We start from the raw sequence: 22,341 nt of genomic DNA on the forward strand, positions 1-22,341 counted from the left end.
TGCGTGCCAGGCAGATAGGAAGGTTAGAATCAAATTTAACACTTTTACATATTATTTAGAACTTTACAGGATAAATGTTTTGTAGGTGTCTGTTCCAGATGTTGTTAATGTTTGACTTTTGACATTATATAAAGGAGGGATTTTATGTGATAAAATGTACGTAGGTGTGCCAGACAGAGAAGAGACATTAAAGTGGCTATAAAATCTAGAGGCAACATGGGAAACAAACCATGGGAAGGTAATTTTACAATTAAAATGCACACAATTTAGGAGATGTAGAAGATTCATGAACCAATGAAATAACACGTATATTACATTCTTAAACTTTTACTAGCTTCATTATATTCAGACAGAGCTTTCCTTCCTTCCAAAGTACTTTCTTTCTCATCTGTCAAACATAACAGGAGAGATAATGTACAATGTTAAAATTTATTTCTGAAATGCTTTATTGTTTTAATCAGTACACATTATATTAAGTATAGAATTTCCTTAAAAGTTAACAAATAACTCTAAGTTTCACTGTTAGGACATTGATATGAAGAAAGGAAACATCTGGCTCTTTGGACTTTTTACATTTATCCAAGTTCTAAATAGATTCTCAGGTTAAGGTTCTTCTGTGTTATTTTTGTCCAAGTTGTGACAGCTAAAACAAAACATAAAATCATAAATATTACTGTTTTTAATCACAAAAGAAACTTGGGCTGGAATTATATTTGTAAACACCTTAAATGCATACTTTTATCATGGTAAAATCCAGGCTTTCTATTTCATGCACTACATTTCTAGAATAATACATTTTTATTCAATATTCACCACTAAAATGTTTAAGATTCGTAGATATTTAAAAACTGTCATGGCAAAAAGATGTATAAACATACAGGAGTAAATTCAAGTAATGGAAAACAAAAATCTGAAAATAAAAAAATTAATATTAATTCAGTATGAAAATGTAAAGAAAAACAACATCATGTGTGACTTTACTGCTGACAGTTCACTTTTCTATATATTTTATTTCTAAAAGAAATTAGAAATATATTTAATATATTTCTAAAGATCATTAAAAGGAAGGGAAAAGGCTTTCAATTTTGGAAGGCTGGGTAAACTATTGCACCAAATCTATGACAGAGAGATAGATAGAAATTAGAAACTTTAAACAAATACAAAAACCAACTATCTGTAGGCAATGGGGAGCAACTAAAAGCAGGTGGCTTCTGGAACAGAATCAACACTTGGAAGGAGGGGATAGCCCGGACTGAGTTCTCTGGTTCTGCGGCTCTTAGCCTGAAGGCAGGCAGTTGGTGCTATACTGGCAGCTAAAACAACTGACAGAAAACCTGCAGTCTTTCTGGACTGAAAAACCAGAGGAAAGAGTTTGGGGGCAACAGACTGTACAGACTAACAAACAGGTGAGATGTGAACTGCTGCCCAAGAGACAGAGTTTGAACTTTGGGTCTGACCAACACTCTTCAGAGAAATAGAATTCAGTTTCCAAAACACAACATTCACAATGTAAAGGATACAATCTAAAATTAGTAAATATATGAAGAAACAGGAAAATGGAGCCATTCTCTAGGGGGAAAGACAATGGAAACCAAAAGTGAGATGATCCATGTGTAGTAATCAATAGACCAGGGTTTATTTTTGGCCATGCCGTATGGCATATGGGATCCTACTTCCCCGACCATGGATCGAACCTGTGCCCCTTGCATTGGAAGTGCAGTGTCTTAACTACTGGACCCCAAGGGTGCGCCCATAGTAGACCACGTTTTAAAGGCAGCTAGGACAATATCCTCAATGAAATAATGAAAAACAGGCTCACAATGAATGAAAAAAGGAAATCTCAACATAAAAATATAAACTACATTTTTTAAAAATCCAAGTGAAAATTAAAGAACTGGTGAATACATCAAACAGCAGAATGGAGATAGCAGAAGAAAGACTTATTGAATCTGAAGACAGAGCAACTTACAGATGTTAAAGAACAGAATCCTCAGGGATTTGTGGGACACTATAAAAAGTTAAACATAAATGTAAATGGAGTCCCAAAAGGAGAGACAAAAGTGGGCATAAAAATTCTTGAAGAACTAACAGCTGAAAATTCCCTAAATTTGGTGAAGGTATAAATTTATAGATTCAGGAAGCTCAGTGATCCCCAAGCAAGATACACAGAAGTCATGCATAGATACATTATAATTAAATTGCTGAAAACCAAAGATAATGATAAAATCTTGAAAGCACCAGAGAGAGATTATGCATTACATATAAATTTACACTGATCTGACCCTGAGAAAACTCTTCAAAAAGAGTCATATACCAAAATGTTCACTGTAGCTCTATTTACAATAGCCAGGACATGGAAGCAACCTAAGTGTCCATCAACAGATGAATGGATAAAGAAGATGTGGCACATATATACAATGGAATATCACTCAACGATAAAAAGAAACGAAATTGAGTTATTTGTAGTGAGGTGGACCTAGAGACTGTCATACACAGTGAAGTAAGTCAGAAAGAGAAAAACAAATACTGTATGCTAACACGTATATATGGAATCTAAAAAAAAAGGTCATGAAGAACCTAGGGGCAAGATTGAAATAAAGATGTGGACCTACTAGAGAATGGACTTGAGGATATGGGGAGGGGGAAGGGTAAGCTGTGACAAAGTGAGAGAGTGGCATGGACATATATACACTACCAAACGTAAAATAGATAGCTAGTGGGAAGCAGCCTCATAGCACAGGGAGATCAGCTAGGTGCTTTGTGACCACCTAGAGGGGTGGGATAGAGAGGGTGGGAGGGAGATGCAAGAGGGAAGAGATATGGGGACATATGTATAACTGATTCACTTTGTTATAAAGCAGAAACTAACACACCATTGTAAAGCAATTATACTCCAATAAAGATGTAAAAAAAAAAATTTACACTGATCTGAACAGCTGCTGACTTTCTATAAGAAGCAAGGAAGGACAGAAGACAGCAGACTGACATCTTTCAAGTGCTGATAAACTGTCTACCAGAACTTTGTATCCAGAAAAAATATTTATATATATGTATAGATGTGTGTGTGTGTGTGTGTGTGTGTGTGTGTGTATATATATATATATATATACATAATTATTTAAGAATAAAGGTGAAATAAAGACATTTTCATCTAATAAAAAATTAAGAGCACTCACTGCTAGCATACCAGAGCTACAGTGAATGCTAAAAGTTTTTCAGTCAACAGATGGAAATTAAAATCTATAAGTAGGGAGACTTCCCTGGTGGCACAGTGGTTAAGAATCCGCCTGCCAATGTAGGGGACACAGGTTCAAGCCCTGGTCTGGGAAGATCCTACATGCTGCAGAGCAACTAAGCCCATGCACCACAACTACTGAGCCTGTGCACTAGATCCTGTGTGCCAGAACTACTGAAGCCCACACACCTAGAGCCCGTGCTCCGCAACAAGAGAAGCCACTGCAATTAGAATTTCTGTGCATTGCAACAATGAGTAGACCCCACTCGCGGCAACTAGAGAAAGCCCACATGCAGCAACGCAGACCCAATGCAGCAAAAAAAAAAAAAAAGAAGCTGTAAGTAGGGATGAAGAGCACTGGAATTTATACCCATATAAATGCAAAGATTTATGTCTTTATTATAAACATGACTGAAGCACAAATGGTAACACTGTCCACTGTCTTGTGAGGTTAATGATGTATGTAGATGTAAAATATGACAATCACAGCATAAATGTTGAGGGTATGTATGGTTGCAGGGTTTCTACATTTAATGCAAGTGGCATAACAGAGCAACCCTAAATTCGTAATGCAGAGATATAGCTAAAAAAAATCTGTGGATGAATTAAAGTGGAATTCTAAAAAGTGTTCAAATAATACAAAGAAAGGTAGGAAAGAGGAACAGAGGAAATAGTAAAATGCTAGACCTAAATCTAATCATATTAATAATTACATTAGATGTTAATAGACCAATAGACTCCAATTAAAAGGGACTGTATAATGGTTTAAAAAAAAACAACACAAGATCCACTTATATTCTACCTACAAGATATATGCTTTAAATATAAATGCATAGACAAGTTGAAAGTAAACAGACGGAAAAGTTATAAGATGTAAACTAAGTGTAAGAATGCTAGGGTGGCTATATTAATGTCAGATAAAGCAGACCTCAAGACAAAGAACATTACCAGATATGTAGAGGAATACTGCATATAAAAGAATCCATTCATCAGGAATATACAATAATAAGTCTGTATGTACCTAATAACAGAACTTAAAAACACAAAAGCAGAAATTGACAGAACTAAAGGAAGAGACAATTCCACAATCACAGTCAGAGATTTTAATACCAATCTTTCAATACCTGATAGAACTAGACCAAAAAAAAATTAAAATAAAGACATAGAGGATCTAAGTAATGCTGTCAATTACCTTGACCAAATTAATGTTTATAGAACCCGTCCTTCAACTTCTGCATAATGCATGTTCTTTTTTAGGTGCATATGGAGTGCTTAACAAGATAGACCATATGTTGGGCCAGAAAAAGAATTTAAATAAATTCTGAAATAATGAACTTATGTATAGAATGTTCTATGACAAAAAGGGAATTAAATTAGAAATCAGTAAGAGTAAGATATCTAGAAACCCACAAATACTTGAAACAACAATAGATCTCTATACATGGGCTAAAGAATAAACTACCAGGTAAATTAAAAATATTTCCAACAATGGTAATAAAAACATAACATCAACATTTGTAGAATGTGGCTAAAGCAGTGTTTGGCAAGAGTTTAAATTTTATGATTTTCAATGTTTATTTTAGAAAAGAAAAACTAAAGTTAATGACTTAATGATTATCCAATATCAGAAGCTAGTAAAAGAAGAACAACGTAAACCCAAAGTAATCAACACAAAGGAAATAATAAAAAGTAGAAACCAATGAACAGAAAACAAATAGAGTATAAAACAGATAAGTAATAAGAACCTCCAGTGTAAAAAAAAAATAAGTAAAATTCAAAAAAAAAAAAATAAAATTCAAGGGTTAAGAAAAGAAAACAAATAGAGAATATTAGCCTTAACACCATCTGGTTCATTAAAAGAATTAATAAAATTGAGAATCTTCTAGTTAATCTAATGAAGAAAAATTCCATTTACATGATGTTCTAAAATAGTCAAGACTAATCTATGGTGGAAAAACATCAAGACAGTGTTTTGGGAGCAGGCTTTGACTAGGAGCAAGGATTGACTGGCAAAGGCCATAAAGGAACTCTGTGGTGTAATGGTTCTGTATCTTGATAGGGGTTTGGGTTATACTCAGGTGAATGAAACATCTGACAAAGTTAGGAATATACACTTAAGATACGTGTATTTCACTATTGTAAATTTTATCTCCAAAGGTAAAACAACAACAACAACAAACTAAACAAATAATGAAATCTAGTTAATGATATTGGCAATGAAGTATTATGGGGGAAGTGTACTGATAGCTACAGTTTACTCTGAAATTAATACAGGTGGAGCAAGGAATAGAATGAAGAATGGAAAGATGGACAGGTATCTTATAAAGCAAGTACAATAAAATGTTAATGGGGAGTATGCACGTGTTCAATGCAAATTCTCTTCAGTTTTTCTGTATGTCTGAAATTCTCATAATACCACTGGGCCACCACATTAAGGTTAAAAATACAAGAACCATATAATGTGGGTAAGGAACTTGTGCTAGAAAAAGATGCTAGGAAGAGCTGCTAAAAACAAGCACAGGGTACAGTTATGATTTTTATGGCAGCCAAGGTAAAGGTGAATGGATATTATTGGTCAGCCTATTGAGCATCTTAGGTAGTTTAAGCTTTAAAAAGTTGAAGTTAATGTAATTACTGAGAACAGTTGTGGAAACAATAGTAAAAGAATGTAAAGACTCTGTATACCTCAGCTACTGCTGTCATTAACTTTCAAGGTGAATGTAATTCTGCTGTATCAACTGAGCACATACAACCCCTGAATAAGGTTACTTAATTTCTCAGCTCGGCAAAGTCAGAAATGTGGACAGTATGTCAAGGAAATGCTGAAATGAATTTAGCCTGAGTAACACTACTCCAATTAAAAATTTTCTGAATTAAATTTACCTTTTCATAGATTTGGGATAATGGAAATAATGTTACTTATAAGAGTTTCCTTTATAGTTGGCCATGGTACAACCTTACATTCTTTTAGCTCTATGGCTTTTAGTTTCAGCTGGTTCAGATGAACATGATTATCTTGCTCTCTTCTGAAAAATATCAACAGCAACTTAGGGTATGTTAACAGAAACAAACTAAAAAGTACACTTTACCTGTTTTATGAACTGTGTAGCATTAAAAAGTTCACTGCAGCCATATAAGATGTGCTTGCCTTGTTTCCCCTGTAAAAAATCAGATACAGAACTCAGATACAAGTAACAAGTAATATTTTCAGTATTCCCAAGAAGAGGGGTTAAACCTAATAAGACTTTTGGTTATTCTTAAAAGTTTTAATTTTGGGGGGGGGGAGTATTGGATTTTAGTGTACGCATGTCTATCCTAAAATTACATGGAATAAAGGAGTGAGATGGGCATAGTTTTTTTTTTTTCTTCAAAATATAGGTGGTAGGTACACTTCTAGTGCCATTTACACTGAAAACAGAAGGAATGTGATTACTGACACATTTCATGGGAGCCACAATTATTTATAAAATCTTAGGCCAACGTTCTTCCAACATAAGATCTGTAACTACTTGAAGAAAACATTCTTCAAGTTTTGTTACGCTGAAAGTAGGATATGGTGTGAGTAGCATGGACTGTCATTTCAGACTCATTTGTGATAATACAGTATTTATGTCTTAATATACCCTATTCCATTCTGTAACTCTATGAATTTCATTCTGAATTTTGACAGAATGTTGGAACCCAATTACAAGCAGTCAAAACTTTTTGACTGGAGAATTTTGCTAAGTTCTTAACGCTGAAATTCTTACATGTATTGTGAACTTGAATGTAAATTTTTAAGATTTTTTTGGTAAAGTAAAAAGTTTATTCCATAACAAAGCAAATATGATTAATCAGGAACAAAAAATTACAGCTTTGTAATACAAGATAAGGACATTTCTCTGTGGTGTATGAGCCGAATAACATCGCTGGCTGAATAAATGTTCTAGCTGACCTTCTCTGAGAACAAGTAAAACGAAAGTCACACCTCACTCTCCTTTTCTTCAAAATGAGATGGTATGTGCAGCCATATAATTGGGATTCTTGAGGCTATACTCACAAAAGGGTAGAGGTCACAGTACATAGGGAAACATTAGAGGGGTCCAAAACTTCTAGGCACAGCTCCCAGGACCCCATCTCAGTAATATGACACATTTCATTTTCAGTTGTGAACCACCAAGATACAGTGGAGATACCCTGGTCTCAGTGGAGCCCCAGTCTTGTCCAAGGAAGGGTCTTTTATACCTCTTTGATCACATAGCCAGAATCAGGCTGCGTGAATAGGCTTAACAGCAGACACAAGAAAACATGACAGAAACCAGGTGCAAATCAATCTTTACATTTTCCATTAAAGAATGTTGACAAGCTAGTGCAAGTTGCCCCCTAGTCTATCTTGGACCCTAGCACAGGCCTATTTTAAACACTAGTTAATACATTTCATTCAGGGCTGGCCAAACATTAGCACAGGGTATATTAACTAGCTGAGATTAATCTTGTGCTTACGTAAGTACATTCCCTCTCCACCCTTGACAAGCTTTCTTAATTCTAATTATTTGTCATCATTTTTCATCTTTTATACCATTTATAGAATATGAAAACAGATAAACACAAAAATTCTAATCTTTTGTATCATCCAGTAAGGTAGGTATAGCTTTAATTTTTAACACTTCAGTTTAGTAATATTTCAGTGTAAATTTATTCTTAATTATGCACAAATTTGATATTTCTTCCTTCCATTAAAAATTGAACTAATGTACTAATACCTTGATTCAATGTAACAACTAATTATTAACTAAATCTAGTTAATTCTCTAGCCAATCACCTTCCATCAAAAGAACAACTTGTGGTGGCTTTAAGTAAAATTCCCAATACATTTGGTCATTGATATCAGTATTATCAAATGTCTTGTTAAAAATCAATTAATTTTTATCAAATACATCAGTGTTATACCAAATAGCAGTTACACTGTAAGACTAACATCATTACTAAATAAATCACCTAGAATCATTATAGTATTTTCTTTGCCTTCCCAACAAAAATGGCACTTGCCCGTGGTTTTGTGAACTGGTATAAATCAAGTGCCATGTTAGATAAATTCTCAATTACAAGTCTCTTGTAGGCATAAGCCATAAGTTTTGTTTCATACTACAAGGTTGCACTAACATGGGTTTCCAATGTCATGAGGGAGGCTGTCATAGACCTACTAGCTCAGTTTCCCCTGAATGGGGCTGAATGATAGGAAGAAGATGAAGATGAAGATTACCCAGAACAAAGGAAACAGTAAAACCAAAGGGGATTAAAAAACAAAGAATTCTCAGGATAATTAAACTACATGGCTTAGCAGCTACTAAACATTAATGGCTCTATTAAAAACCCATAGGTAACAGCAAACTTAATGGTGAAAGATTGGATGCTTTGTCCCTCAGATCAGGAAGAAGATAAAGAGGTCTGCTCTGGACTCTTCTATTAAATATTGTACTGGAGGTTCTAGCCAGGGTGGTTAGGCAAGAAAAACATTCCAGATAGGTCAAGGAAGAAGTTAAACTAATTCTATTCAGAGATAACATGATCTTGTATATAGAAAATCCTAAAAATCCAAAAAAAAAAAAACCCATCAGAACTAATAAATGAGTTCAATAGGGTTGCTGGACACAAGATCAATATATAACAATCAGATTTCTATACAGTTGCAAAAATGAAATGAAAACAATTCCATCCATAATAGCATAAAAAGTACATAGGAGTAAACCTCAAAGAAATACAAAGCTTAAACTCTGAAAATAACAACAAACTGCAAAGGAACCAAAAAATTTTGAAAGAAAAAGATCTAAATAAACGGAAAAACATTCCACGTCGTGGATTAGAAGACTTAATAGTGTTAAGTTTTGGGGAGTATTTTCATCTTATCTACAGATTCAACGCAATCCCTATCTGAATCCAACTGCCATTCACAGCTGATCCTCAAATTCATATGGAATTGCAAGGAACCCAGGAAATCCAAAACAATCTTGAAAAAGGATAAAGTAGGAGGACTCATATATCCTGATTTCAAAACTTACTACAGTGTAGTACCAGCTCAAGGACAGACCTATGGATCAATGGGATAGAGTTGAGAGTCCAGAAATAAACCCATACATGTATGGTCAACTGATTTTCAACAAGCCTGCCAAGACTGTTACCAAACCACAAGTCCATGTGCCCGATGCACAGTGAGGCCAAACAATACCAAAACATCAAAGTTTGGAACAGAGAAAGGTTTATTGCAGGGCCATGCAAGGAGATGGGTGGCTCATGCCTTAAAAACCCCAAACTCCCCGAAAGCTTTCAGTGAAGACCTTTTTATAGGAGAAGTGAGGGAGGGCTTGGTTAGTTGTTGCAAACTTCTTGGTGTCAGATCCTTTGTTCTTGAGGTCAGGTCATGGTCAGGTAATCATGTTCCTGTAAATCTCCACCAAACAAATGTTATTCTCTGTTCTGACAAGAAAGGGCAAGGTCCCAAGGCACAACTTTCACTTTCCAAGGTCCAGGTCCTGGCTAAGAGGAGGCAGATCTCAGTTGGTGGCTCCCTCAGGCCAGGTCCCCAGACCCTGCCCAGCTTTCATCGCTGAGGGAGCCAGGCACCCAGGACCTAACTGGCCCTCAGGCTCCTCAGGCTGCCCAAATGGCGGGGGCCAGGTCCCACAGACTGTGTCCCATGCAGACTGCCGCCGCCATCAGGTCATGGAGGTAGGGATGGGGGAGAGGTTCACCACTGCCTCAAGGCCTGTGCCTGGCCAGTGGGTGGCCTTGGAGAGGGCTCTAGAGCCCTGCAGCACACAGCCCCCAGCCTGTTCCCTGGGGCCCTCCAGCTCATCCACTGGCCTGAGGCTAGGTGAGCTGGAGGGCCCCAGGGAGGAGGCCAGGACCTGCCTCTTACCTCGCTCCGCCTGACCACCACTCTGCTGACCAATGACTAAGCGGGACCTCCTAACCCCAGCTCTAGTTAGTGGTCTCTCAGTAACCGTTGCCTGGTAATGGGTTGCCCAGTAACGGCACCCAGCAAAGGCTTCGTGCTAAGGGCTGCACAACTGCCTCCATTACAAGACCACTCAGTGGGGAAAAATAGTCTTTTCAATAAATGGTGCTAGGACAACCTGGATAGCCATATGTAAAAGAATGAAGCTGGACTTTATTCTATATACAAAAATTAACTCAAAATAGATCAAAGACCTAAATGTAAGAGCAAAAACTATAAAACCTATAGAAGAAAACACAGGAGTAAATTTTCATGACCTTGGCTTTGGCAAAGAATTCTTACATATGACACCAAAAGCACAGGCAACAAAAGAAAAAATGAAGGTTTGTACTTTAAAGGACACCAAGTAGAAGGTGAAAAGGTCAAAGAATGGGAGAAAATATTTGCAATCATGTATCAAGATAAGGGACTTGTATCTAGATTATATAAAGAACTCTTACAAGTCAGTAGTAAAAAGGAAAAATAACCCAATTAAAAAATGGGCAAAGGATCTCAATAAACATTTTTCCAAAGAAGATATATAAATGGCCAATAAGCACATGAAAAGATGCTTGACATCATTTAAGTCATCATGGAAATGCAGTCAAAGTCACGAGACACCACTTCACACCCACTAGTACAGCCGAAATCAAAAAGTCAGATAAGTCCTGGCAATGATGTGGAGAAATCAGAACCCTCATACACTGCTGGTGGGAATGTAAAATGGTGCATTTTACATTGTTTTTGGAAACAATCTGGCAGTTCCTCACATGGTTAAACACAGTTATTATGACCCAGCAATTCCAAATACATGTTTACATAGAATTACACTGGCCTGTTACCTATGGTTCCAGGGGGACAGCAATAGGTTTTACCCAGAATAGACACTCATTTTGGATTTGGACTTATACACCTGGTGACTAAAGCAAATACCTTTAACACCTTTAACATCACAGCAGAAACTGTTTCAATTTGGACTTTCTTTATATACATCACTTGACAAAGAAACCCATTTTGCTGCAGGTGCAGTTCAACATCATGCTAAGAAGCATACACAATAGACCGACATCATATACCTTACCAAACACAAAGTAGTGGACTGACTGAAAACTGAAACTGACATTTGAAACATCTACTTTCTAAATTAGGCACATCTCTTTCTAATAAGAGAAAGAGTGGCTTGCATGACAGAATGTGTGTTAAAACAACAGGCATTTAATTAAAGGGGGAATCAACAGCGAAGAGATTGTTGAGATACTGTAGGAAAAAAAAGGGGGAGAGAGGAAGTGGGGTAGTAACACAGAAACCACTAAAAATTTCTCCTGCATTTCTAAAAATGTTTCTTTTTCTCTGCCTAATCCTGTAGTACAGGGACATGAATCACATTTATAAGGTCTGAAGAAAGGATTAACTTCAAGCAAGATGTCAAGACCTCTAAATCTGTCTGAGGAATGATGGAATGGGATGTTTCTTCTTTTCATCTGTGTAAACTGGGATTAATAGTTTCTGCATCTGTACTAACCAGTGGATAACACAGTCCTATAAACTCGCATTTATCCAACCTGCCTCCTATGACTGGGAATGAAGAAAGGGGAAAGTACTGGCCAATCTCATACTGTTGCCAGCTCTATGGATCAGGCGTCTTGCTGAATCTGATCGTCTTCTAAACCAAGGGCGAAATTCTGGGTAAGAATTAATGACACATGGACGATGGAGAAGTCTTGATTCTCAGGAATGTAACCAATAAGTAAATAATACCAAAAAAAGAAAAAAAAAAAGCTAATATTATCTTGGTACCTTGCAAGAGGCTGAGAGCAAGAGAATAATACTCTTACCTATATTTATAGATGCCCATAACACCTGCAGAAATAGCCTCCTTTATTTGAAGCTGAAGGTCCAAGATGGGTTCTGGGAGGTTTATGAAGGATTTAATCTGGGTTTAGTGATGTGCTATGTTTTGATGATGCCAATAACATCTAGGGGATAAACACCTAGAATAATTCTAATGCTTCCTTTTGTTTTACGTATTCTCATTTTACAGGTTTTATATATTCCAGAGGACCCCTTTTGGGAGGCAAAATTAGGATACTGTTGCTGCTCAAAGGCGTACAAAAGAATCTGTTCAACAAAAGAGCTAAAGACCATTGTGTAAATACCAACCTGAGTGACGATCTGTTAAGAAAGGTGCCTGGATACAGGGACATAAAATACCTGTTACATGCCTGATGAGTCATAGTATCATGTGCCCTACTACCTATACACCATGTTTTTGTGGGTGGAGGGTAATAATCAAGGTAAAAAAAAAATATTTTGTAACCTGAAACCAAGTAAAGAATAACTTGGTGGGCTTACATATCTACCACTGATAACCCTGATGTTGTTCTGATGGAGGTGATTGATCAGAGAAAGAACTAGACTTAGTTAATAAACAATTAATTGTTACATTGATTCAACTTATTAATACATTTCACAAAATTAAAATTTCTGTGGTGGAGAGAGGTAAGAGTTGTGAGGCCTATACATGATTAAAAACAAGTTTGCACTGGAATATCTGGTAAACTGCAATGTTTCTTTAAAGTTATACCTGCATTTCAGGTATAACAAATGGTTAGTATTTGTTAGTATTTTGGTTTTTATCCTTCCTGTTTTTCTGTCCTATAATGTAAAAGAAAAAAGCAAAAAGAATGCTGACAAATGTAATTAAGAAAGCTTAACCAAGGATGGGGTATAAGTACAGGATTAATTTCAGCTGGTCTGTTGTAACCCTGTGTTTATCCTTGGGAACACACCTGGAACCAATCATGTTGTTGACCCTTGGCCAAATCTGAATGAAACATTAATATAGTCCTGCCCAAGGTTCACAGATAGACCAAGGGACAACTTGCACTAGTTTGTCAGCACTGTTTAAAAATTGTAGATTGATGGTTTACACCTGGTTTCTGTTATGTTCCCTTGGTTTTTGCCTTTGAGCCTAGTCATGCAGCCCGATTCTGGCTATATGAACAGAGAGGGGTATAAAAGACCTCTCCTAGTATAAGATGGATGCTCCCCTGAGACCAAGGTATAGATATTAGTGGTGGTTCACATTCTGAAGCATGTTATGTGCAACTGAGCTAGGATCCTTGGAGGTACCTGGTGGTTTTGAAGCTCTGTGACATCTGCCTATGTATTTTTTTCTCCTGATGTACCAAAACCTCTACCTTCATTTAAGTCTTATGTAATACAGGACATAAGGAATAATCATTATTCAATATTAAATGAATTAAATGAAGATTAAAAAATGTCATTGCAACAATCACTAGTTCTGTTGCCTCTACATTTTAAATGGTGTTTTTGCTCTTCAAGTTACACCCTTCCCTTCATACTCTTTTGCTTAGTTGTCTGTCACTCCCTGCTGCTGTCAGTTTTGAATAGCACACCACTTCTAACGTGCTACCTCTAAAGCACCTGTTTGCTGAAAAAGCAGACATTCCAAGTTTGTTCGAAGTATGTTGCTGACTTAGGTTAATAAGATGAGAGAAAAGTGCTTATTATTCAGGTAAATGGGGTTCAGTAAATCATCTCACCAAGGGAGACATTTTTGGAATAGGGGCTTATTTGAGGTATCTAAACATTTAAAGTCAAAATAAGATAGCTGCAAAGTACATTACATCAATAAGATACATTATTTTCCAAATCAAGTAAAATTTTAGGCCAGAAATGAATGTGACAGGAAAACAATGAACATATGGGCATTTTTCCCTATCTGCTGGATTTTTAAACTACCTCTAGAAAAGGGGTTATGTAAGAATTAGGGGAGCCACCAGAGAATGTTAGTATGTTAAAGACATGGAACAACTGTGAAACCTCAAATGATAAAAGAATATAAAGGTCAAATGTACCTTTATGTAGTCAACAAGATTTTGATATTCAATGTAGTTGCCTCCTCCCACCACAAAAACAATTGCCTAAAAATGCAAACAGAAAAAAAATAGGTAAGTTAAAAGAAATAGTTAAAACAGTATTTTAACTCTCAAACATGGGGTTTAGTCTGGAGCCCATTCCACAACTTAGGATGTGATCCCTTGCTAGCTAGTATTTTTTTACCTAAGTGCCTGATGCTACTTCAATTATAAAGAAATTTATTTCTTAGAAAAGTCTATAAATTTATAAATTTCTAATTTCTATTGAGTAGTAAAATGAAGTGGAGATTTTTCAGAAACAATTCTGAGGAAAATAAACTTCATCCTTCATCCTTCAATTAAACAATACCAAATAAATCCAAAGGGCTTTTTCCAAAAGTTAGTTTTGAATTTGTCATTTATAAAGAATCTTAGGTACATGGATAAAGAGGTCTTTTTCTTTTTTTTTTTGCGATACGCGGGCCTCTCACTGTTGTGGCCTCTCGCATTGCAGAGCACAGGCTCCGGACGCTCAGGCTCAGCGGCCATGGCTCACGGGCCCAGCTGCTCTGCGGCATGTGGGATCCTCCCGGACCGGGGCACGAACCCGTGTGCCCTGCATTGGCAGGCGGACTCTCAACCACTGCGCCACCAGGGAAGCCCTAGAATCTTAGGTACATGGAATTGGATTTATCAAGATGGCCATACAGTAACCATCATAAAGCTATGTTTAGGACAAAGATATTCTTCAAGACTGCTTGGTTACCTTTCATCCTTCCATTTCAGGGACAGAGGATTTTTATATGAACTTACCTCTTGAAATGGATTTTTGTTCCTTGGAATTGAGCTGTAAGAACAACAACAAAAAACACACACGAAAATTTCACCCAAAGCTTTACTTAAGGATAAAATAGGCATGGGAAACACACAGACGCACGCACGCACAATTAGCTATGTATTTACAATTCTTCTTCCTTCACCTTCTTTGAGCCAGGTAGTGAAGTGGGATTCAGAGCAACAGCTAGATGAAGTACATATCTCAGTGTCTAAAAGGGAATGGGACAACTTTGTTGACTTCAAAATAAAATTCTAGGAGAAGACTGAGAGGGAAAAGGAAAGACTGAGCAACAGTTCCCATGAGGAGTGGAAATCTGGGTATAACGTGAATTAATAAAATATATACTTCAGTGGTAAATTATGTAAAATTTTTACCATACTCAACAGATTACAGTTTGTGGGTATCTACATTTGTGAAAAAACTATGCAGACATATGTATGGGAAGGATAACAATTTAGGAAGCAAAGAGGGGATGGAAGAAGGGATGTGTATTTTGCTATAGCTTTTTTATATTTATATATTAATTACATATTTATATTATTTGTAATATATTTCAAAAATACATTCTTGGTGTCAAAGAGATCTTTTAATAAACACAATTTTCAAAGCTTTTGTGAGTCAAATATATATTTGTTTTGAGTGCTAAAATAGGCTTTACAAAGATAACAGGTTTTCCTCACAAGCCATTTTTGAAAATCTCAACCAAGGGGAGAGAGCTATTATAACCTCTCAATTATTCACAGGCTGATTCCACAGTTCCATCTTTTCCTCATTTCTGTGGCCTGTGTCAATATTCCATAGAAGGAGCCAGTAGCTGCCCTGACAGAAATGCCTCACAAACTTCCTTCTAGAGTGCTTTAAGTTCCTCTAAGAGTAGACAAGAGATGAGGAGAAGTGAGACTTAAATAGCACAACATTACTAGTTAAAAACCAAGATCTAATTGTGATGAGACAGCTCAAGAGAAGGCTGAGTCTATTAAAAAATGAAACTGTGTTTCACTGTCTTATCAAAGCTAATATTCCTCCTCATTATCATGCATAAACTATAGGGAAGATTAAAAGAATTTCTCAGAAGTTTCTAAAATGCAAAATATATCTACTGACGCAAATACAAGGAAGGAAAAATTGTAAGCTCGAGAACATCAAGAGTTGCAAATCCACCATTTTAAAGTGTACAATCTGGTTTTTAGAATATTTGCAGAGTTGTACAACCATCACCACTGTCTAATTTCAGAACATTTTAATCACCTGCCAAAGAAGCCCCATACCCATTAGTTGTCACTCCTCATTCTCTCCCTTCTATAATTTATTCTTTGTCAAATTCTTTCTTGCCAGCTGCAGTTGCTACCAGCAGCTTCTTTTGTAACTTTGGTAGTGTTTCTGATAAGTTCACAAAAAAGAATAATATTTTAGGTTACCAAAACAATCTAATAATCAACTTTCTAGTGACCAGATTATCTGTTTTGACTACCTACAAAGATGTGAAAGCTTGGGATAGAGCAAAGACAAAGTTCTAAAGATCCCAAACATAGGGTATAGGCAATAAAGAAGCTTCACCCAAGTTTTGGTGCTAAAGACCATCCCTCCAGGAAGGTTTTTCCCTCCTAATTCTGCCTATTCTTTTTCTGTATCTTGTAGGCTATTCTTCATGGATTAAATCTTAAAAAATAATATCCAGAATAAAGTTAACAAATACCTTACCATACCATGTTTGTCATAAAGTATATAAATTATTTGCAGAATGTTTCATTGCTATAAAGAAGTATTCACAGCAATGATTCCCAGGGGCTTAGATTTTATGGACCAGTTAAATAAAAAGCCAACAACTGGTATCCAACATAAAGCTCCCATCTTTTCATTTGGTCCAATAAGAATATTCATTTAAAAACACACAGATTATCCAAATTCCCTTCACCCACACATAGTTTGTAATACCCTCATCATTTCATTAAAAACAACAAACATCTAAATGTATTTTTTTGCATGTTACACTTGGAAGGAAAAGCATCAAAGTGTTAGGTATAATTACCAGTGATTACTTCTGGGTAAAGAGATTATACATACTGTTTACTTACCAGTTTTCTATATAGTTTGAATTTTTAATAATAAGCAGTTACTGATTTATAACAAAAAATCAGTAAAGTTATTTCCGTTCTTGGTGGGGGTGGGGAAACCTACAACAAATTATACAAGACAAGAGCTGCTTACCTGTCATTGCCCCGCAGCATTTTGGGATCAAAATATCTATAGTCATCAGTTTCCTATTAAAAAAAAAGAGAGAACTTTACCATGACTATGGAATTTTTCTTTAGAAAGTTCAAGTTTGGCTATTTTAAGAACACTTGATGAATCTACTAATGAATCTATTAATTTGGTAGAGTGGGTAACCACCATCAACACTTACCGAGCAATTACTATGTGTTAAACGTTGTTATAAGTAAAATTACATAATCCCGTATCACCTGTGAGGTAGTTATTATTATCCCTATTTTTCAGATGGGCAAGTTGGGGTACAGAGAAGTTATTTTAACTTTCCTAAAGTCACATGACAAGTAAGTGTGGGAACTCCAGGATTTGAACCCAGGTAGTCTAGTTTCAATGCCCCGGCTCTTAACCACTATGCATATTGCTTCTCAAAAATATACCTGTTTTGACATAGAAAACAAATTTATGGTTACCAAGGGGGGGAAGGGGCGGAGGGATAAATTAGGAGTTTAGGATTAACAAAAGAATACTACTATATATAAAATAGATAACCAACAAGGACCTACTGTATAGCACAGGGAACTATATTCAATATTCTGCAATAATCTATAAGGGAAAAGAATCTGAAAAAGAATATATATATATAACTGAATCACTTTGCTGTATACCTGAAACTAACACAACACTGTAAAATCAACTATACTTCAAAAAAAAGTAACTAAGAAAAATAAATATACCTGTTTTATAATCTAATGTACTTAAATATTCTTGCTTTTAGAATTTATTATATTATTATTATATGTCTATGATTTTACTGAATGTCCAGAATACCTAATACAGGTTCACAATCTTTCATAATTGAAACCTCTGCAGTTAGATGTATTTTGGAATTTTGAATTTAAAAAATTGCATATAGATAATATCGTGCATAAACTATATATAATATTCCTAGAGGGCAGCACCCCATCATCTAACACGTTAATATTTCTGGAGCTAAACAGATGAATATTAACATAAAGTAGGATAAATCAAAAAGTATGAAGAACCTCAACTTGAGTTAAGGTTAGGTTTTGCCACCAAATGAGTTATATAAAATCTCTTAGTTTTCAGAACTCTTTGGACTTCAGAAGTTGTGGATAAGGGGTTGCTGACCTCCATACTACATTGGAAACTAGCTTCTTGATATTAAAGGAGCTGGAAAGTACTGCTTTACTGTTTATAATGTAGTCACTTCCTAATCTCTGCCTTCTTTGCCCTCCATGGTACAATCAGCCAAAGGAACTCATTCTTTTCTGAAATGTTATCTGGTTCTTTTCTGGATGAACCTACCCAAACGTGATCAATGACAAACCATGCATTGTTGCCACTACCTAGTCCTGCATTCAATGGTGGACGATGCTAATCAATCACAGAACTCTCCCTGAACCCAAAGGCAGTGCCATAATCCTTCAACACTTTGCTCTAGGAAACCACTACTAGCCAGATGTACAAGGGGAAGATGAAATTTACCTGATATCTTGCCTAATCCCTTTCTTTCAGTATATCCAATCAAGACAAATCAAAGAACACTTATTAAACGTTAGTGATAAGAATTCATCTAGAATTAGGTTATAGCATTTTAAAGCCTTTGAGATACGATATATTCAAGATGACTAGTCAGGTCTAACTTAGTACACTTTGCTAATCTCTTCAAAGCCTCCAAATCAATTTGTCAATATGGGAACAAGACAGGGATAAGAGAGGGAGCAGGCATCTGTCTCATCTAGCAGATGGATGAAAAAATGCTTTCAAAGCTGAAAAATTTTACTTTTTCTAATTAATTAAAAAATATCTGCCTGTAGTAATGTGCCTTCAGTTATAAAGTCAAAGTCAATAGAACTGAAAAGTGAACTTACAGAACTTGGAGAAGCATCTGAATAAGACCCATAATTTAGCCATCTGTATGTCTATGATAGAAATGTGGAAGGTGTGTGTATGTTGGAATGAGTAGGAGGCAGGAATTCAGAAGTAGTGGGTTTTTGGTTCCAATTCTGTTATTAAAAATAGTGTGCCTTGGGAAATGTCACAATATCTCTTGGTTTCCTCTCCTTCACAGTTAAGATTCTACATTTTCATTAAACTCTAAAGTTCTATGATTCTATGAAGGGCATGGCTCTTGCCCTAATCAATATAGCACAGTGGTGAAAAATGTGGCCTGTTCAGCTCTGCCATTTATTAGCTGTGTGTCCTTGGGCAAGTTAATTGTGCCACAGTTTCTTCATCTATAAAATGAGAATAATTTTAAAAAATAGTATTTTTCTTAGAAGGTTCGAATGAGGATTAAATGAGCTATATGAAAAATGTTTTGACTGGTTCCTGGCTAAAGAAATGCACAGTAAATGTTAGCTATTATCATTATTATTGTGCTTATCCATCATCTCGACTTCTAGATTAGGGACAGCAACAAAATATCCTGAACTTGCCTAACCCCTTGTGGATATGGTGTCTCAAGTTTTGCATTTGTTTATATTTTTAATCTTTATTATTGTTTGGGATAATATCTTCCAGAAATTTACTGCCTATTATGAAGTAGTAGTCTATAAGACAATTAATCATAAATCATACTTCTCTCAGGCTTTTCAAGAAGCATTCCTTCTTCATATATTCTAGGATGTAGTAATAAATCTATTTTTACTACATTGTATACCACTTTCCCTATATTGATTCCCAGATAGAAGAATCCAATCCTTTTTAGCTTATCATTATAGACAATTCTCTCATTCCTTTCATAACTGTAATTGCCCCTTTTTGGGCTTTTTTGTAACACTGTATCTTTGTTTTCACATGGACAGATTTTAAAATTTGTTTTTGTTAATTTCCTTTAATGTTATAATAATGTTTTAACAATTACAAAATAATGACATATTTAACTGAAGATTCTGTTCTCACTCTCTCTCAGCCTGGTATCCTAAGTCTTGATGCCAAGTCTATAGTGATCCAGATCAACCCAAACGAGGGTTTTGATCATGCGGCTTTTCTCTATTCCAGATAACCACTCTATTTCTAGTTGCCACAGTAACAGGATGGGCTCTTTTATGAAACAGATTGTGATGATTTTTACATTCCTTTCTTGAATTATAAACAGATAGCTTGAAAACCCATTCTTTAAGTAAATTATCATATTTATTTACCCATTTATCTCTTCATCAAACAATTTCTCTCAATTTACTTTTTAGCCCCAAAGAACTTGGTGCCATCTGAATACATGCACTTAAAATTTTTACTATGCACTCCTCTCCTAATTTAATTTCATAAAATTAAACTGATCTGGTACTCTTTATAGTACACCAACTGATGCTCACTAGTTCTTTTTTATTTATAGAAACTTGCTCCTTAGGACATATATAGGATATAATCTACATTTACTTTGGATGAAAGCTGGCCAGAGTGATGTAGCAGCTGAGAAACCAATTCCCATTTATCTGTGATAATGGCTAAAAAAGGCTGTTTGAGAACATGGACTCTTTCCTTTCCAGCATGTAGTCTGCTGTGATTAAGCCCACAACAAACTCTGAGTTTATCACTTTTTGTATATAGTCTGGTATGTTCAAGAATTTACAAGTTCAGTGTTACATGCTACTCACAGGGTTTGACTTCATCTCCATGAGATTGTCTAAAATACGAGTAACAGGTAGATTCTGTGGAAGAGATCAGTGAGTATTTTGTTAAATATTAGAAGAAATAACAAACCAAAATTCTTCTCTAGTAGCAAAACCACCTAATCATTCTATAGTTCAGTATGTTTACCGTTCAATTAAACAATTTCTAAGATTAAGTATTCTGTGAATGGTGTCATAGTTGTAAATACCCTTGGCATTATTCAAGGTTCCATAGAAAAAACGTAATTTTAAAAAATGTGTAGGTGTATCCAGGTTTTAGTACAAATACATATTTGGGTTTTTTACTTTGTTGGATGTCTGCTTTTTAACACCAGTAATTGTAAGCTTTTAATTGAGTAAGAATCCCCACCCCCTTTTTTTCATTTCCTTTCTGCAGATTTGTTTACTTAAAAAATAGTACTTTAAGTTTGCAGAAATATATGAGATTAAATGAGTAACAGAGTTTTTTCACTTCTAATGTATATTCTTCTAGCCAAAAAGATACTTGTGTTCTTTGCAAAAATGGGGAAATGGATGCACACACAACTTTATTGACCACTTTAATTTTGCCTGGGATAAATTCCAAATTTTCAATGACATATTATATTATCTTCTTACAAAACACATTACACTTTGAACATAAAATGTATAACACTGGTATTGACAGAAGATTGCCCCTTGACATGCTTACATGCATGGGGATATGAAATACTATTGCTATGTTTCAGTCTGACCATTTTAACCATTATTTTGAACGTAACAATACATTGGGTACAGAAAATTTACTAAGTGACTATTATGCCTATTCAAAGTACCTTCCTACTGGGATGGTATTCTGCCCACTTTGAACTGATATTTCCTTTGTGAACTGTACAGAATATTCTGGAAAGAATAGTTTTGTATCTTAGAGATTTCATACAACAGAGGCAACATTAACTCTCATTATTCAAATAACTGTAGATAACACATTACTATTTTACAAGTTTTACTTTCCTTAGGTCATAAAACATTTTATTGTTACTAAAATGGACCATCACTAAGGAAAATGCTGCTTTGCCCAGGCAGAAAATATGTATTTCTTTTTCCTTTTCCTTTCTCTAGATCGGCAAGTAAAAATCTTTCAAGATAATCTTAGGCAAGTAAAATTAAAGCTATTTCATTATTCTCTGATATTTTTGTTGGCCAGGAACTTCTTAATATAAACACAAGCACCAAATGTTCAAGCTGACTGAATGTATTTCCTGAATTCAATTTAGAATTTGAAAAAGAGAGCTCAAAATTTTACCTTTTAAGTTTTGTTTCAAATAAACTTGAGTTTGTTCACTTAAGAATGTAAGTCTAAACCATAACTTTCTCTAAAGAATAACTGGGTACAGATTTAAATCTATAAAAATGCTTCATTCAAAAGGAAAAACTACAGTTACAAATTTGTTCTAAGTAACACCAACAAAAGATTAAGTACTTTGCAACATAACAGGAACAATAAAAAGAATTCTGGAGCAAGGCAACATTATAAATTATAACATTTTACTAAAATTAATTTTATATCCATTTCTCTATTTACGTTTTTT

The 22,341-nt window shown here is 35.3% G+C and overlaps 1 protein-coding gene across 5 annotated transcripts in view; it reads right to left on the bottom strand.

The window, feature by feature from the left end:
• Window positions 1-416: 416 nt before the first annotated feature.
• SCFD1 (sec1 family domain containing 1) overlaps window positions 417-22,341 on the bottom strand; it is a 134,990-nt gene continuing 113,065 nt past the window's right edge. For 4 of the 5 annotated variants that reach the window (XM_007447280.1, XM_007447279.1, XM_007447282.1 and 1 more), the window contains 6 exons: window positions 20,756-20,809; window positions 17,136-17,188; window positions 14,903-14,936; window positions 14,090-14,155; window positions 6,325-6,393; window positions 433-643 (listed from right to left, as the gene is read on the bottom strand). In XM_007447280.1, the coding sequence (XP_007447342.1) occupies window positions 620-643; window positions 6,325-6,393; window positions 14,090-14,155; window positions 14,903-14,936; window positions 17,136-17,188; window positions 20,756-20,809 (300 nt within the window). In that variant the 3' untranslated portion in view covers window positions 433-619. Of the gene's footprint in view, window positions 644-6,324; window positions 6,394-14,089; window positions 14,156-14,902; window positions 14,937-17,135; window positions 17,189-20,755; window positions 20,810-22,341 lie in introns of all 5 variants that reach the window. The other variant, XM_007447278.1, reaches the window with a different exon arrangement.

Source organism: Lipotes vexillifer, unplaced genomic scaffold, assembly GCF_000442215.2.
Source record: "Lipotes vexillifer unplaced genomic scaffold, Lipotes_vexillifer_v1.1 scaffold339, whole genome shotgun sequence".
Lineage (NCBI taxonomy): Eukaryota > Metazoa > Chordata > Mammalia > Artiodactyla > Lipotidae > Lipotes > Lipotes vexillifer.